Below are 18,609 nucleotides of genomic sequence, written 5' to 3'. Positions count from 1 at the left end.
CAGATTATGCATGATGTTTGAAAACCTGCCATCCTAAATCACCTCGGCAGTCACGGCTTTCTGCCAGGGAGTAGAGGGAAGAGGTTCTGCACCCCTCTTTTTCACAAAAAAAATGGGGGGAGGGGCATTTCTGGAGGTGTTTGGGGGCTGTGGGCGATCCATGTGCTGTGGACATGTGGTATGGGAGCACAGACACTCTGCCCTGCGTGAGCAAACTGAGCTCACTGCTCGACCACCACAGCCTCAGGTCTTGTAGTTTTTTGGGTTTGGTTTTTTTCCCCCCCTTTGGTTTTTTTGGGTGTGTCCAGCGATGCTCAGGGTTACTCATGGCTCTGCACTCAGAATTACTCCTGGTGGTGCTTGGGGCCCATATTCGATGCCAAGGATCAAACTCCCAATGGGCCATGTGCAAGGCAAATGCCCTACCCGCTATACTGTCGCTCTGCCCCCCAACCCATTTTGTTTTTCTATTTTTTTCTCCTCAGCATCTTTTTGAAGCTATTTTTTTTAACTTAGCAGTACTATTTTATAAATATTTGAATATAGACAATTCTCTGTTGAAAGGAATGAAAAACTAGAATTCTCTCTTACTCATAAATGATATGTTTTAAAAATTATAATAAGGAGCAGCCTAAAGAGACAGTAGGTTTTGCAAAGTAAATATTGTCAGGGGAAGAAGATATCTACAAGCCAACTATTTGAAATGAAAACTACTATTTTTGTTTTAAATGCGCTATAAATAGCAGCACCATTGTAGTAGTCTTTAGTTATCTTTGATGTACACTTGCAGACACTCTTAGGGGAAAGAAAATAAAAATGTTGCTCAGGGCTGGAGCAATAGTACAGTGGATAGGGTGTTTGCCTTGCACGTGGCTGATCTAGGTTCAATCCCTGGCATTCCATATGGTTCCCTGAGCACCGCCAGGAGTAATTCCTGAATGCAGAGCCAGGAGTAATCCCTGAGCATCACTGGGTGTTGGATAACATTGGGTTGTCCTTGCTTAGATTTATGAGTTACTCCCACAACAGTGTCCCCGAGGCACACCCAATTCCACAAGCACTAATAATCCTATATTGCTTCTCTCTTTTCTTTATGTCACTTGCATGGCTTATTTAGCAGTGTTCTTTTTGTATAGACACTTTTTGTATAGAACTGTCAGGAAGACAGTTCATGTAACATAGAAGTTAAGTGACTCCAAAATAATATTTACTCCCGGGCATCCATATTTACTTGACTTTAGCTTCAGTTGCCCTTACTTCCTAACACATCCAAAAGTCGGGGTCTGACAAAGGGACTGGGTGGACCCAGGGCAAGCTGTAAGCTAACCCGAAATCAAAAGAGGATAAGTTAAGCACCATAAGTATAATGAGAGCACGGGCATGGGACAAACTCTGTCATAACCCAAAAAGAAGTAGCTGAATAAGGACCCTGCTGGGGTTAGGAAAGACTAACCTGGTCTGATGACGGTGGTCTGAGATATATAGGGAGATGTCCCCAGGAAGAGCCAACCTTGAAACTTAATATATCTCTTACTGCATTCATACGAAATGACTAGAAACATTATAAGAAGTAAATTTACTATGACTATTTAAATGGATGACTAGCTGAGGAAAGGAGAAAGCAAAACACCCTAGATGGAATCTCACCCTTGAGCAGATCTCCTAGTAATCTGGAGTGTTGAACCCTCAGATGAGATTTTGTCCCTGAGTTAATCCCTTAGAACTTCCCCTGAAGGAGTGGCCTTACCTTTGTTTGTTGTTATGACAATGTCCAGCCCCACCTTTGTGTACCCCCACCCTTCACGAATTCTATATAACTATGCTGTAAGGGGTCAGAGGGGTGGAGCACTTTAAGGTCTACGAGAATAGAAACACGGGGGCTAGATGACTAGAACTATGATAAGGACTATGAGGATGAGGAAGATAAGGACTAGACGAGGTCTATGATGACTAGAGGTCGAGGAAGATGCGCACAAGGCTGATGGAACTATGATGACTGGGACTACGACCCAAACTACAAGGACAATAGTGCTGTAGGGTGAGAGATTGGACCATACTGGGGAGGAGAGAGAAATAAACTGGCTACCGGCCAGCCTGGGAACCAGGCCTTGTTTTTCTGTTCCCCGGTCCTTCGTCCGTCCGTCCGTCCGTCTCTGTGGGCTGGCCAGGGGAACGGTTCTTGGCCACCAAACGTTCAAGCTCCTCATGTGCCCACACACCTTTTCTTTTGAAACTCACAACTGGGTATGAAGCAAAAACAAAAACAAACAGAACTGTTGCTCAAAGGTGGGAACTATTTATTCAGTATCTGGTTACAGGTACCATGCAGTCTTTCAGACTAAAAGCATGTTATCATACTATACGGAGAGGAAGGAGGTGTCAATCGCCCCATCATCCACATTACCTTGAACAAGGAGAGAGACAGAGACAGAGTGAGACAGAGAGAAAAAGAGACAGAGGGAGAGAGAGAGAGAGACAGAGACAGAGAAAGAGAGAAGAGACAGCGCCTTCGAGGCTCAATGACACCAATCAGATTTGAAAGAAACAGTGAACAGGAAATACTGCATACGTCAAGGACGCAAAATCCAGAGCCGTGTTAAGGAGGATCTGGGAAGGATGACTCATGAAGCAGGTCCAGGCTGAGGTTTAGAGGCTGAAGTAGACAGAAAGAAAGACCTCTTGCTGGGAGTGACGGGCAGTGCTGAATTCAACACGGATGCTGAACCAGAACTCACTGGCGTCATTCTCTCTCTCTCTCAGTGGAGACCTCACTGGCAGAATCCAAAGGAAGGTGTCAGGAGAGCAAGACTATGTAGGAAAATGAAAGGCAGAGAGAGGGAAGGGAAGGACTTGTATGCAACAAAGGGCACCGGCCAGATGTCAGAATAAAGGGGGAAGAGAAATTTCTCTGATAATAGGTTAAAAGCTGACAGCTCGGCTGGAAACTTAGAGGCAACTGGAAGCCTGCAGGCTTCTCCGTCTGATGCAGGAAGGGAGACTGCAACATCAGTTCCCCACCAAAGACCCCACAAAGTTCCCCAGCACACACCGAGCGAGTCTTTGAAAGGGTCCTCTGGATGAAAGGCCACTAGCCAAGGGGACCTCATTAGACCAGTGAGAGCCCGGGTTCAAGACACCAGCAGCTGAAAATCAGCCGAAGGCTAATCCAGGGCAGACTAATTAACGAGAAGCCTCTTCACCACGAGAGCAGGACTCCGAGGCAGCGCCTTAGAAGCCTGTGGAGTTCACACAGATGAACACGATACTTGGATCTTTCCGGGAATTGAGAAGTCTTTCAAAGCTGGGTTTAAATTCACATGCGGTGAGCTCCAGACTGCTTGGTAACCTACAGAGACCGAAATATCAAGTGCTAGATGACACTGCTTTGTGGGAAGCTGGGGTCCACACTGCCAAAGTCTGAACCACGGAGCCTTCCCCGTCTTGACCACTGTCACTCCCTTCATGCTTTGTTCACCAGAATTTTCAGTCCCACAAAACATGCATTTTTCTTAATTGTTGCTCTGTCTTCTGGCTGGCCCCCCAACTCCGACTCCCTGACAGCTGGCATTGTTTCACTGTCCCTACTCTGTAGGTCTCGGAACTTGCCTAAACAGTAGGCAAGAAATCAAAACCTGTTCAATGAATGTGTCCATTTAACACGTACATGGCTGACCAGGGAAGTTTCTGCTCTCTGTCCAAGGTTTACAGAAGCAAAGTGGGTCTGAACTATCGATGCACGGGATTCGGAAGAACACATTGTGCTTTTTCTTTCTACTTGTTTTTGTTTTTAGGGCCACACCTGACAGTGCTCAAGGCTTACTCCTGGCTCTGCACTCAAGGATCATTCTGGTGAGCTTGGGGGACCATCTGGGGTGCCAAGGATCAAGTCCCAATTAAATCCCCGCCGGCCACGTGTAAGGCAAACATCCCACTTGCTGTATTACTGCGCTGGTACCGGCTTTTGCTTTTTAAATAACAATGTAACTCTGTTGTGTAAGATGCAAATATATAAAAAACCATTTACGTTATTTTCTTTAAAAGATTGATTTGGGGAGGCAGGAAGACAGCTCAAAGGGCTGGAGTGCGTGCTTTGCCTGGGCTCAACCTTCGTCCTCAGGCAGCAGGCTGGGTGTAGAGCCCAACACTACTGGATGTGGCAAAGTGGGTCTGGACTAACACACTAGCCAAAAATACTAGCACACTGGGGGCTGGAGTGATAGCACAGCGGGTAGGACGTTTGCTTTGCACGCAGCCAATCCGGGTTCGATTCCCAGCATCCCATATGGTCCCTGAGCACCACCAGGAGTAATTTCTGAGTGTAGAGCCAGGAGTAACCCCTGTGCATCGCCGGGTGTGACCCAAAAGGCAAATATATATATATATTTGCCTGTGCTATCGCTCCAGCCCCAAATCATTTGTTTTCTTCACCACGTAGTTCACCAAGTGTCCCCAAACCAGTCATTATTTTTACACTAAAGTATTGGAGTATTTGGTTCTCTTGTTGGTTTCCTGATACGAGGGCCACACCCAGCAGTATAAGCAGTGTACTGGGGGCTATACCCAGCTCTGTGCTTGGGGGACCCCCCCCAACATGCAAAGCAGACACTCAGAGTGTGAGCTATCTCTCCAGCCACACAGCATTCTTTCTAAGAGAAATATTTTGCTACTTCATTCATCTGTTTAAAATCCTTCAGTGTGTCACACAGATATCAAAGTAAGACCCAAGCTCAAAAGCACAGAACAATTTATCATCTGGTCACTACTTAGATTTCAGCCTCATCTCTTCCTACCCCCCTTGTTTATTCTCTTCCCCAGTGGGTCAACTCCTCAGTCATTCAGTACCTTCCTCTATTACCCACTGGGTTCTTCATCCACACCTCAATTCCATCTAGTTTATTCCTACTCACTGCCAAGTACCCATCCCAAACTTGGCTTCTTGTTAGAAAAAAATAAATTTTACCTAGACATAAGCACACATTCCAGTTATTTACTCATTATCAAAGCATCTCTTATACCACATTGTAGTTTTCAGACTACTTGCATATTTATATGATTTGAATTGTAAATCCAGGTCCGTGATATTCTACTAGTAAAAGGTGAATGAATTGACCTTAATGTAATATTTAGTCTACTTTCTGCCAGATGATTTGCTAAGGCAGTAAAAATGACACATATGCACGTGCATGTGCACACACACACACACACACACACACACACACACTCAAAAAAGAACTCAATTCATTTCTGAATTTACTTGATATGTGTGATGTTTTAAAAAACCAAGTTATGGGGCTGGAGCGATAGTACAGCGGGGAGGGTGTTTGCCTTGCACACGGCTGAACCAGGTTCAATTCCCAGCATCCCATATGGTCCCCTGAGCATTGCCAGGAGTGATTCCTGAGTGCATGAGCCAGGAGTAACCCCTGTGCATTGCCAGGTGTGACCTAAAAAGCAAAAAGGAAAAAAGAAAATAAAAAAACCAAGTTAAGTGAAGGCCAATAGTCATTCAAGGAATTCCTAAAAAAAACACATCCAAGTATGAATTTGAAGACAAATATGCGGTTATTAAGTGCACTAAAATAAAATATACATGTGAAATACTAGACGAGAAAAATGACAGCAAGTCATCAGCTAGTGTCTGCTATCAATGTAGTCCCTCACTTTTACCCACTCACTCCTCACACTCATCTCCAGAAAAAAATTCACACACTCTAGAGGTGCCCTCCATTAGTAGTTTGTTTTTCACTACTTTGGATTCTCACTTGGAGGACACCCAAAATTTTATGTAACATATTCTTTGACGGATAGCATAAGAGATTCTCTTACTTAGTACCTTTGCTCAAATCCAACTTTCCTAGAATGCCTGTTCGATTTCAAACAAACCTCATTAAACACTGAAACACTGAAAATCCTACCATCTCTATAAGGTAAGGGAGAACATATGGAAAGGCTGAATCATGGCTAAGTACAATGGAAGTCTTGACACTGAAAGAGGACAAAAGTGTGTTTAACAAGAGCATCACATCTGGCCTCAAGGTCTGCCTTGACAACTTCTTAATTGCTGATCCTGCTTCCTTACCTGTAACATCAACTAACCCACTCATATTCTTATACACCACAGACGGTTCATTCAAATGGAGCGGAATATATATTATTTAATTGATATAAGTACATAAAGTCATGAATTTTTTTAAGAAGTTTAAAATGTACTGGAGTATTAAATAAAATATCATGAAGGAAGCATGTCAAAAGTGGTCAGGAAGTCTGAGAGAAGTCAATGACCATGGCTTAGAAGACCAGAGGTGGGGTTTCCAATCAGGAGATGACTCAGCAGAAAGCGTTTGTTCTTACATCAGAGTAAGATAAGAGTTACTCAGATGAGAGGGCCCTGGAGACAGAACAGTGGGAAGGGCGCTTGCCTTGCACCATGCAGACTTGGTCTCGATCTCCAGGACCCCTCGATGGTCCCCTGTGCCTGCCAAAAGTGATCCTTGAGTGTAGAGCCAAGAGTAAGCCCTGGCCAGGTACGGCCCCCAAACAAACACAAGTTACTCAGATGAGTACAAAGCACAGTGAAATAACAGGACAGCAGGCTTATTTCAAATACTACTTGGGAGCATTTAAAATAAGAGAAGGGAGAAATCATTTCAGGCCTCTTGTGATCTGATTCATTGCTTCAATGTTCTAGTTTTCTTAATGTTTTTCTTTTGTCCTTCTGACAAAGAGGCTTGTTACTAATGAATAAAGAACTGAAAGAGAGGACAGAAAAGACCACCGGTAACTTTCTAGGAAAAGCTCATTTCCTCACAAGCATAGACAGTTTCTACCAATAAGAAAAATCTTTCATGTGTAGAAGGGTGAAATTCTTTTTCATAGCTACCTCTGGTGGGTATTTCTCCTACAGGACCCTCTGCTCCCTGAGAAACAATGTTAACAATAGATTATTCCACTCGTAATCAGAATCGGACCAATACCGTTTTAAATACCAGTGACATATGTAGCACAGGCAAATCACTGGGTAAAAATATTCTTGGCTCCAAAGGAAAAATGCAAAACTCTAGTTCTGAGAGCAAATGTGAAGACCAATCCCATGTGTCTTTCTTTGTCTTCACAGCTCTTACTTTATTTTTTTTTTTTTTTTGCTTTTTGGGTCACACCTGGCGATGCACAGGGGTTACTCCTGGCTCTGCACTCAGGAATTACCCCTGGCGGTGCTCAGGGGACCATATGGGATGCTGGGATTCGAACCCGGGTTGGCCGCGTGCAAGGCAAATGCCCTACCCGCTGTGCTATCACTCCAGCCCCAACACAGCTCTTACTTTAGAGACATCATAAGAACATCAGAAGCAAAAACTTGTCATGTGGATGGATGCCTATAATGTTTAAGAACGCCAAAACTATGTATATAAGAATATCAGTTAGGCAAGCACCTGTCCCAGGTTCGACTCCAGCACCCGATGTCTCCAAGAATTGTCAGGCGCTACCCTGGAGGGCCCTGAGCACCGCTAGGGTTGCTAGGGTAATTCCTGGCACGGTAGTGCACAAGCAGCATCCTTGGAGAACCATAGGCCTGGTCAGTCAAGAATCACTGGTGACAGCCCCAGGCCTCCTGAGCATCCCACCACCACCACCAAAACAAAGAGAAACCCCACGGAGTGGGGGAGCAGCATAAGCATTGCATGCAGGAGCTCCGGATGAGATTCCGGTACCACATGGTTTCCCAAGCACCGCAGGGAGTGGCTGCCAGGTGTACACCACCAGGTACGGCCCAAAACTCAAAGAGAGCAAGAGATACTGCATACAGTGTGCACCTGTGCACAGCCATAAGATAAAGCAGCATTTATCGACTGCAGTTTCCATCTCAAAAACAACTCTCCCACTTATCACTCGCATCGTCTGAACTGAGAGTGAGACGGCAGCGGGAACCAAGGCACCGCGCTCCCACTTCCACTCCCGGTCCTGACAGAGTGGCAGAGAAGAGTGAAAGTGGGTCAAAATTTGCATCTGGTTTAGAAAGAGGGTTGGCCTCCATACTCAGGCAGAAGCAGGAAGGTATTTCTGCTCCGCGCAGCTGGGGGCCGGGCCGAGGGAAGATGCCAGGTGCCTTCCAAGCCAAAGCGTGGGGTCTCAAAGTCTCAGAGGAACTGGAGGAGGACCGGGTGCCCATGAAGGCAAGGCTGCCAGCAAGAACAGGCGTGAGAGGTGTGCAGTGAGGAAGGTTTCCCCGGCAGCCACTGGGCACTGGCTCCCCACCCTGCCTGCATTTCAGACTTGCCTGGGTACCACAGTGCTTAGTAAGGCCTGCCCGTCTGGGCGGTTTGGTTCTGTTTTAATTTGCCAGGCAATGCTGATAGGTAGACAGGGTAATGGTGCATCTGCCATGAGTGAGGGAATATCAAATGGCCCAAGACAACAGAACCTGAGAACTGGATCCAGAAAGGAGCTCATCGTAGCAGGGAGGCCAGGGGACTGAGGTGAGGATGGACACCAGACAGTGGTGGAAGAAAAAGTGGGCATCTTGGTGGAGGGTACAGTTTGGAAACTCTGTATGCATGAAATTGAGCATTAACCGTCTTGTAAACCACGGTGCCTCAAAAAAAAAAATAAAAATTCCCCTAAAAAGCACTGTTCAGGGTAGTATTGATAGTCACACTAGGTCTTCTAAGGCAGGGGGCCAGGGTCCTGGAAGTTCTACCTGACAAGAAGCCCCAGGTGGCAGGCAAAGAGAGAGGACTTTGTTCTTTGCTGCTCTGTAAACTGTTGCATCATAATGACATCAGGCAAAGCTGAGTTGGCCCAAAAGCCACAGCTTTACCCCCCAAGCACTTAAAAGGCTGAGAAATCAAGTTTAGAAGTTCCTGCAGCTTCTTCTGGAAGGGATCATTCAACTAGCACTTTGTTCTTCAAGATGCCATTGAGATAAGCATCCTAATATTATCCAATAAAAGGTAAGATCAAAAGGAATGCCATCCTTATATTATTAGAGAAATCTTAAACCCCAAGGATGAATATTCTAGGAGAAAAAAAAATCCTAAAACATGACTCTACAAAGAAGAAGAAGAAGAAGAGGGAGAGAGTGCTTAGGAGGTAATGTATGAATGTACTTTGGGAGGGAAAAAAATTCGTGCTCAAAGTAATAGTAACATTGGGTAACATCTGTTTTGTATTTTCAGTAAAATGTTTTAGAGATGGATTCAAAGATATAAAGGATGAAATAATAAGAGAATGAGATAGCGAGTGGAAACATGTTGAGAGGAAGACAGCAAAAGAGAACTAGATGAGAGTTTAATAATAATAATAATAATAATAATAATAATAATGAAACGAAAGTTCAACAACAGAATTGAAATTGCATTAGAAATAATAAAGATGTTTTCAAAAGTCAGAACTGGGGCTGGAGCAATAGCACAGCAGGTAGGGCGTTTGCCTTGCACACGGCCGACCCGGGTTCGATTCCCAGCATCCCATATGGTCCCCTGAGCACCGCCAGGGGTAATTCCTGAGTGCAGAGCCAGGAGTAACCTCTGTGCATCGCCAGGTGTGACCCAAAAAGCATAAACAAATAAATAAATAAAATAAAATAAAAGTCAGAACTGTGGCTTAGTGACGGAGCACTTGGCCCTGCATGTGTGAGGCCCTGGGTTTGATTCTCGGCACTGCCTGGTCCCCCAAGCCCTGCCAGGAGACACAGGGAACAAGAAGCCAGGAGCAGCCCCCAAGCAACACAGGATGTGGTTCTCCCCCTAAACAACAGCACCCCCCCACCACCACCACAACAACACAAAAATCAATTCATATATGACAACTGGCATAGGGAGAACAAACCCATTACATGCTTACCGTATTCATGGCAGGCAGAGGCAAAAGAACAGATATTTTTTAAAAAAAGGGGGGGGGGGAAATGGAGGATCAATGCAGGCAGATAAGAAATTTGACACAGGAGTACTTGAAAAAGTCAAAAAATAAGCTTTTATTTTAAAACAAATAATGAGAAACTTAATGAAAGAAAATGTTTCTAAGGTATAGGGAAGTAGATCAAAATCTGAAGGACTTCTGACTAATCGGATACTGAATTACCTAAACCGAATGTCAAACATGGGGCCAAGAGAAGTGCAGGGGTATGGCATATGCATGGGAGACCCTGAGTTTGATCAGCAGTACGGGATGCCCCACGTACTGCTGGGGGGAGCCCTGGAGCCCCAAACACCCCAGAGTTCCCAGAGCAGTACAAAGACCGCATTGTCAGAACAGAATGATCAGCCCAAGCATCACTGGGAATGCGCCCTTTAAAAAAAAAAACAAAACCAAAACAGTGATACTCAATGTGTAGCAGATGGTCAACAAACATCTACCAGGTGAATAAAAAATAATTAAAAATTTGAGCTTCAAGTTCTGATAGAGAAGGGATCATCAAGCAAAGGGTGCTAGGTGGGCCCACTAGGGATGGGAGATACGGACTGAAAATAGACTATAGACTGGACAGAATGCCTACTTAATACCTCTGTAGCAAACCACAACACCCAAAATGAGAGAGAGAGAGCAAAAGGGAAGGCCCTGCCATAGAGGCGGGGTGGAGTGAATGGAACAAGGTGGGAGTGGTGGGAGGGATGCTGGGACCATTGGTGGTGGAAAATGGGCACTGGTGGAGGGATGGGTACTCGATCATTGTATGACCGAAACACGAGCATGAAAATTTGTTAAGTCTGTAACTTTATCTCACGGTGATTCACTAATAAAATAAATAAATAAATAAATTTGAGCTTCATAGTTAGCCACTATAATATTCCTTCTGAGGAAACAGATTTTTTTTTTAAAAATATCACACCTATGCCTAAAATGAGAGAGAGGAACAGAAAGAGAGAGAGAGAGGAGAGGTACCTGCCATAGAGCCAGGCTCGGGTGGGGGTTGGCTTGAAGGGGTGGGAGGGAAACTGGGGACACTGGTGCTGGAAAATCACACTGGTGAGGGGATGGGTGTTGGAACAATGTATGACTGAAATTCAATCAGGAACAATTTTGCCATCTCATGGTGATTCAATTTTTTAAAAAAGGTAGAGACTGGGGGGGAAATGCAACAAGATGTATCTATTTTTCTAGGTCCCCAGGAGGGAAAAACAAATTCACATCTTCTGGGCCAGAGAGACAGTACAGCGGGTAAGGTACTTGTTTGCCTTACACAGAGCAGACCCAGGACTGATCCCTGGCACCCTATATGGTCCTTGAGCCCACCAGGAAGATCCCTGAGCTCAGAGTCAGAAGCCCTACGCACTGCTGGGTCCAGCCCCCAAACAAAAATACCAATAATTTAAAAATTCTAAAATAAATAAATAAGTTTACATTAAAATTATATAATAAATTAAAATTTTTAACATCACACCTTCATAGTCCTCCTTCAAAATTTCCAAAGCCAGCATAAATGCCTCCAGAATTCCAAAAACAGAAGTTATGGCCCAAGAATTTTATCTTTAATCAAGCTCTCATTCACTCATGAAGTCAACAACAACAACAAAAAAACCATTCTCAAATAACAATGGCCTCAGAGAGTAGCCCGGACTCAATGAGAAGACAGAAAAATCACCGTGCAGAGAGATAAAAATGCAGAAAGAGGATATTTCATATGAAATGACTGGCAATAAGCACTGAGACCATCCAAACACATAACTTATTTAAAGAAGTGCTACAAAGGCTGATATAAATCAACATAAAAATGAATTATTTAAAGATGTAATAAAAATTGTAAGTAACTTTAAATACGAAGCTGGCACTAGAATGCCATGTGAGAGGAGCACTGGGGGCTCAGGGGGCAGATCAAAGGCTGAAAGTATCTGCCTCGCAAGCCTGATGTCACGGGTCCCATCCTTGGTGCCACCCATGGGTGCTAAGCCTATATCCCAAGCAGCTCGGTTGTCTGGAACCCCGACCTCACACAATGTGCCATCTCCAGTGCCTCGCCAGGAGTGTGCCAGTACCACAAGTAAAGTGCACAACCCCCAAGGAGCACCACAACCAGGGATGTGTGCAAGCACAGTCGTCAGATGTGCAACCCCTGGTGAGCACTGTGTGTGAGCACCCCAGTGACCCCCTAGCATGCACTCAACTCAAATGTGTGCCAGCACCACTACTGAACTGCAGCCTCACAATGAGCATCACAACCAAGCACGCCCGACCCCAGCCACCCCAACACTGCGAGCAGCAAAGCAAAAAGGAAGAGAAAAACTTAGTTGACTGGTTTTAAACGCCATGTTAATCCAAAACACTAAGAGAAGCCAGCGAGGAAGAAACGAAAAGAAGAAAAGAATGCTAACTTCCTTATTTCATTTGGGAAATCACTGACATTTAAGTCTTAATACTGATAATCAAAGAGATATGTGATAAAACAAGATTCTTTTTAATATTTGCTGCAAAATTAGAGCAACAGCTATACTGCAGAATCACTAAAAGAAAATCTGGGTAGTAAAAAAAACTGAACCCAGAAAAGTATCATGAAAGATAAAAAAAATAAGATAACAGAAGAATGAAAAATATGCTACAACACTAATGCAAATTTATTCTATACCCAAAAATAAGCATTTCCAAAAGGCTCTCAACCAATTGTCTTTTACTGAGGTTTTTACCCTTTCGAACCTGCAGAGCTGTCTGTGGAGGAGCACTAAAAACCTGTCATCTACAGCCGTGTAATATAGTCATCATTTAAGACAAAGTGAGAGAAAAAAATCCAAAGAAGGAGTGCCCTGCCACAGAGGCAGGGTGGGGTGGTAGGGGATGGGGTGGGGGTGGTGAGAGGGATACTGGGATCATTGGTGGAGGTGAATGGGCACTGGTGGAGGGATGGGTAAACTATCACTGTATGAGTAAAATGCAAACACAAAAGTTCATAAGTTTGTAACTGTACATCACAGTGATTCTCTAATAAAAATTTTTTTAAAAATCCAAAGAAAGACAAAAAAATCAAGAAAACTAATATTACCATCCAAGTATTTTTCAAAGCAAAAAATGTTGAATAGAATAAAGGAAACCATTTGTTACTAGTAAAAGCTGAAAATCTACAATTAAGTTATCAGTGTTGAAGATAAATATCATAACATCAAAGTGCGAAACAAAATAATTTTTATAAGGAATTATGAAAAATGGCAAGCCAATTAAGCAAACACCTGAAGTCTTAAGTGATCTAGATCTTATGCAACCCAGAAGCAAATAATCCATCTTATCACAAAGCAATGCAAATAGTAAGCCTCAAGAATATGTCAATAAATCACCCCGAAGAATACTAAAATATAATAAAACTATAAATAACCATGTATTTTTTTAAAAAGAAAATATCTACTTTTGTATAAAATACATAATTTACCCTTCAGCCAATGGTGAAATCAAAACAGTAATTATATAGTGCTTTGAAAGTAAGGATAAAGAGAACATATATTAACACACTCATAAATAATTCTCTGATCAAAGGAAAAATCAGAATGGCAATTATAGCATGCTTTAAAAGTAAAGAATAAAGAGAACAAGTGTCAATGTCTAAGGAATTCTGTCAAAGCTCAAATTTAGAAGGGAAATAGAGTATTAAAGCTTCCTTTGTTAAATGGGAAAGAATGGAAACAAACTGAATTATGCACCTAACACTAGAATTCAGTAACAATGTAATTAATTTAAGAGAAACAGGAACATAAAAAGCATAACAAGAAGAGAATTAGTGAGATAGAAAAATATATATTTAAAAACCAAAGAGTTTATTCTTTTGCCAGAAACACACAATAATAAAACAGATAATTCAACCTAAGTGAATAAGTTTTTGTTTGGTTTGGGTTTTTTGTGTCACACTGCAAAGTTCAGGGGTTACTTCTGGTTCTGTACTAAGGAATTACTCCTGGTGGTGCTTAGGGTACCATATGGAATGCCGGGGTCAGCTGCGTTCAAGGCAAACACCCTACCCACTGCACTATCACTCCAGTCCCCTGAATATTTTTTTTTTTTTGCTTTTTTGCTTTTTTGGGTCACACCGGCAATGCACAGTGGTCACTCCTGGCTCTGCACTCAGGAATTACCCCTGACAGTGCTCAGGGGACCATATGGGATGCTGGGACTCGAACCCAGGTTGGCCACGTGCAAGGCAAACACCCTACCCGCTGTGCTATCACTCCAGCCCCCAATGAATAAATTTTTAAAAATAAAACAAAGATTAGAAATCAGAAAAACCCAGGATTATATAACCTATGCTCCAAGGGCATTGTAGACAAATATTCATGTGACGAGCCTGTAGATACTTTTAAATCCCAACAGGGAAATTTTAAGAAAATATAAATTTAAAAATTTGACTCAAGAAATGTAGAAAATCAGGGCTGGAGTGATAGCACAGAGGGTAGGGCGTTTGCCTTGCACGTGGCCAACCCGGGTTGATTCCCAGCATCCCATATGGTCCCCTGAGCACCACCAGGGGTAATTCCTGAGTGCAGAGCCAGGAATAACCCTATGCATCGCCAGGTGTGACCCCCCCCCCAAAAAAAAAGAAATGTAGAAAATCAACAGATCAAAGAAAACTAACAGAAAAAATTGACAGGGTTATCAAGAATCATTTTCCAAAGGATTAAAGCTTTGTTTTTTAAAAAAATCATCTAACGAGCAATTGTGTCCAACGTTAAAGGAAAGAAATAATTCTAAAATGATATAAACATTTTTAGAGCAAAAAAAACATTAAAAATTTCACAGTTCATTAAGAAAATTGTCATAATGAGATTAAGTAAACATGCAGAACCCCGAAGAAGAGAATGATGAGTTTATAGGCATGCAAAACTAAGCAGGGAGACAAAGTTAAAATAGAAAACAAATGTTAGAAAACCATACCTTGTTCTCAATTGGGGCAGTGACCCAAGAGAAATTCCAATTTTCACTAGATTAACTTGCACATTTAATCTAATTTGGAGTGAGGAAAAGGTCCTGAAGACATTCTAAAACTCACCCATAACTCCTCAAGGCTAAATTAATATGCAAAACCATATCAATCAGGCCTCAAATCAAGTATTCTCAATGGAAATTTCCTCCAAGAGGAAATAATGTGATATTAGTAAGAAGTTGTCCTTTTTTGCACAGTGACGGATGGATTTGATGTTCTGGGATGATTTTCACTTATTGTTTTTACCTTGGATGATTTTTCCTCCCAGAGAAAGAGGGCTGTGTTTAGGTCATACCTAGTGGTACCAGTGCTCAGAGGGTACTCTAGGCTCTGTGCTCAGGGGTCACTCCCAGGGGTGCTTGAGGACCATGTGACACCAGAGTGCCAAGGATCGAGCTAGCGTCGTCCTCGGGCAAGGCAAGCACCTTAGGCCCTGTGCTATTGCTCCAGCCCTGGGAGGAGCTGTTTTGTTCATTTTTCTTGGGATGATATTTTAAAGAAGACAGCTTCCTAAGAAATTAATGTCAGTTTACTATCAATTTCATACAAGTTTCTCTAATAAGTTATTGTATTGATCTTACGCCATATTTCCTTGCATACTATTTACTTAGAAATGATTTTCTTTTGTTTATCAAGTACCTAAGGAAGTCATTAGTGTAATTTTACCATGGTTTTATCTAGTTAAAACTAGTGGTCTGGGGGCTGGAGCGATAGTGCAGCAGGTAGGGCATTTGCCTTACATGCAGTCGACCCAGGTTCGATTCCCAGCATCCCATATGGTTCCCTGAGCACCGCCAGGAGTGATTCCTGAGTGCAAAGCCAGGAGTAACCCCTGTGCATTGCCAGTGACCCCCCCCCCCCCAAAAAAAAATAACTAGTGGTCTTCAATGCCCAAAAGGGGGAGAGAGAGAGAGAGAGAGAGAGAGAGAGAGAGAGAGAGAGAGAGAGAGAGAGAAAGAGAGAGAGAGAGAGAGAGAAGAAAAGCGCCTGCCATAGAGACATAGAGACAGGCAGGGGGCAGGGGGTGGGGGAGTGATGGAAGGGAACCTGGGGATACTAGTAATGGGAGATACACTGGTGGAGGGACGGGTGTTGGAATACTGTATGACTGTAATCCAATCACGAACAGTTTGTAAGGGTGTATCTCACAGTGATTCAATTAAAAAGTTAAAAAAAAAAAACTAGTGGTCTTTGAGTCAGAGAGATAATACAGTGGAAAGGCCTTTTCCTTGCACGCAGCCAACTGGAATTTGGACCCTGAACCCCATAAGGTTGCCTGAGTCCTGCCAAGACCCGTCCTGGAGTGCAGAGCCAGGAGCAAGCCCTGAGCTCTGCTGGGTGTGGCCCCCAACAAAAACAAAACCCAGAAACACCGAGTGGTCTTGGGACCCAGGGAAGAGCTCACAGGGCCGGACTGCATACTTTACTGGAACCCGGGGGGATCCTGCAGGCCGTCTACCAAGAGTGAGTGCAGCCCCTGGCTGGGAGGAGCCCCCCAGTTCTACTTAGTGAAGCCCAAAACTCAAGGGGAAAGATATCGTGACTTTACTATTGTTTCTGTCAGATCCACGGCATGTCTCGGGACCTGGAGGTCGACAACAGATGGCTGAGGTCTGTTTCTTTCCTTGTTTTATTGTTTTTAAATTAGTTTTCAAGACCGCATACTTTTTTTTTAGATTTTTTTAAATTTTATTTTATTTTTGATTTTTTTTTGGGGGGGTATCACACCTGGCGATGCACAGGGGTCACTCCTGGCTCTGCACTCAGGAATTACCCCTAGCGGTGCTCAGGGGACCATATGGGATGCTGGGAATCGAACCCGGGTCGGCCGCGTGCAAGGCAAACGCCCTACCCATTGTGCTATCACTCCAGCCCCAAGACCGAATACGTTTTAGGGGTACCAGTTCCCACACACATCAGTGAAGTGCCCGTGCCCTTCCACCATCGTCCACTGGGCCCCTCTCTGCCCTTCGAACCCGTTTGAGGTCTCTTTTCTCAAGTTGGAACACCAAACTGCTAGTTAAGAATGACTCCGGCTCCCTCACAATAAGCAACGACACCCCTGCCTTCTCCGGGTTTGCTTCTCAGGGATTTCAAGTCCTGCCATCTGATAACCAGAATTAGGAAAAGAGAAAAAAAATCCTTTTTTTGTAACTGTCACACTGATACAGTCAACGTTGGCATGCTAGCTCTGTGTGGCGAGGCGTCATGCTCTTTCATGCCTGCTTCTTCTCACCCGCACCCTTGCCCCTCCAGCAATGGGGCTCCGCCCTCCGCCTGCTGGGTCATGCTTGGCTGGGCTCCCCCGAGGCCCCGAGAGCCTTGATGCTGGTCCCCAGCCCAGAAAGAGAGAAGGCTGCTGGGTGAGCCTCCTAGCTGCTCCTCTCCTAGTTCGGAGGGAGAGAAGGCTCTCCCTACTGAACTGTCCTTCACAGCGAGGATATCTGGGGACTCTCGTCACTGGGTGTTCCAACATGCTCCTAGCGCCGGGCACTTGGACAAGGGCCTCCCCTGCAGAGCAATTGGCAGAGCAGGGCCCACTCAGTGACTGTCAGTGGGTCCGGGATGGCTCCTCCTGTCCCTGCTCTGGTTCTCACCCTGGGCGCTCTCGCAGGGCTCTGGCTGCAAATCTCGGAAAACAACCGTGAAACCCCACCCCGGCCCCCTGGCCCCTGGCCCTTGGCCCCACCTAGTTGATCTGAAGCACATGCACCCCCGCCCCCCCCGTCCTGTACTGGGCATTTTCTAAGAGGAAACGCCACTTCCCCTCCACCTACCAGCTGTCTCGAACCCAATGACGGCTGGCACTGAGCGTCTGGGAGGGGCAGTGGTAATGCTCACGGTGTAGTTGGTGGCCTGCTGCAGAGCCAGGCACACTGCTGGGGTCCTGCTGTCGGTGGTCAAGGTGACGGTCTCCTCGTGTGGCAAGTCCTGAGGGTCCAGCTGTTGTCCTTTGATGTGGATCTGGGAGAGGGGAACAAGGCAAGAGAATCCACGGCGACTCCAGTTAGAACCGAGAGACTGTCTGACACTGAGTCTGGCTCTCCCGCGGTTTCTCTGGCCCCGCAACTCATCCTTCTGGGGAAAGTCGAGTAACAGAAATCTCTGCCGCCAGCTCTCTGCAGATAAGTCAGTTCATCCCAGTCATCAAAAATGTGGAGGCTGGAGTGATATCACCACGCAAGGGTAAAGCTCTTGCCTTGCACACGGCTGATCCGGGTTCAACCCCCGGCAGCTTGTATAACCCCCTCTGAGCCCCCTAACCCACCCCCAAGAGTAATTTCTGAGCAGAGATAAGAGTAACGCCCCCGAGCATCGCCAGTATCCACCCTCCCCAAAATAGGCATGAGTGACTGACATTGTGAGACATAAAGACTGACACTGTGAGCGAGCCCGCCACCAGTGACGGAGGCGGCCCCCGCTGGGGACTACCTGCTTCCTCCCATCCCAGATGCTTCCAGGCTCGCTCGCTCTCTGGGGAAGTGAAACCAGGCACTTGAACACAAGCGACAGTGACAGATTGAATGCAAATTCATACCCCCCACCACACACACACACACACACAAACACACACACACACACACACACACACACACAGAGTCAAACGACAAACATATTAAACACAAAATGTAAACCCAAACAATCCAGGCATCTTAAAATTTCTGTTCCCGTTTCAAAAGGACAGCTGGACAGGGAAGCCACTGGCCGAGAGGCTCTGT

General features: G+C 44.8%; 1 protein-coding gene across 1 annotated transcript in view; it reads right to left on the bottom strand.

Annotated features, from left to right (window-relative positions):
- The window catches only part of SUSD1 (sushi domain containing 1), a 143,215-nt gene that overhangs the window by 61,124 nt on the left and 63,482 nt on the right, over nucleotides 1-18,609 (bottom strand). The window contains exon 8 of the mRNA XM_055143119.1: nucleotides 17,668-17,854. Coding sequence (XP_054999094.1) covers nucleotides 17,668-17,854 — 187 coding nt within the window. The remainder of the gene's footprint in view (nucleotides 1-17,667; nucleotides 17,855-18,609) is intronic.

The sequence above is a fragment of the Sorex araneus genome, chromosome 1, assembly GCF_027595985.1.
Source record: "Sorex araneus isolate mSorAra2 chromosome 1, mSorAra2.pri, whole genome shotgun sequence".
NCBI classification, from domain to species: domain Eukaryota; kingdom Metazoa; phylum Chordata; class Mammalia; order Eulipotyphla; family Soricidae; genus Sorex; species Sorex araneus.
This window is presented reverse-complemented; position numbering and strand designations above follow the sequence as displayed.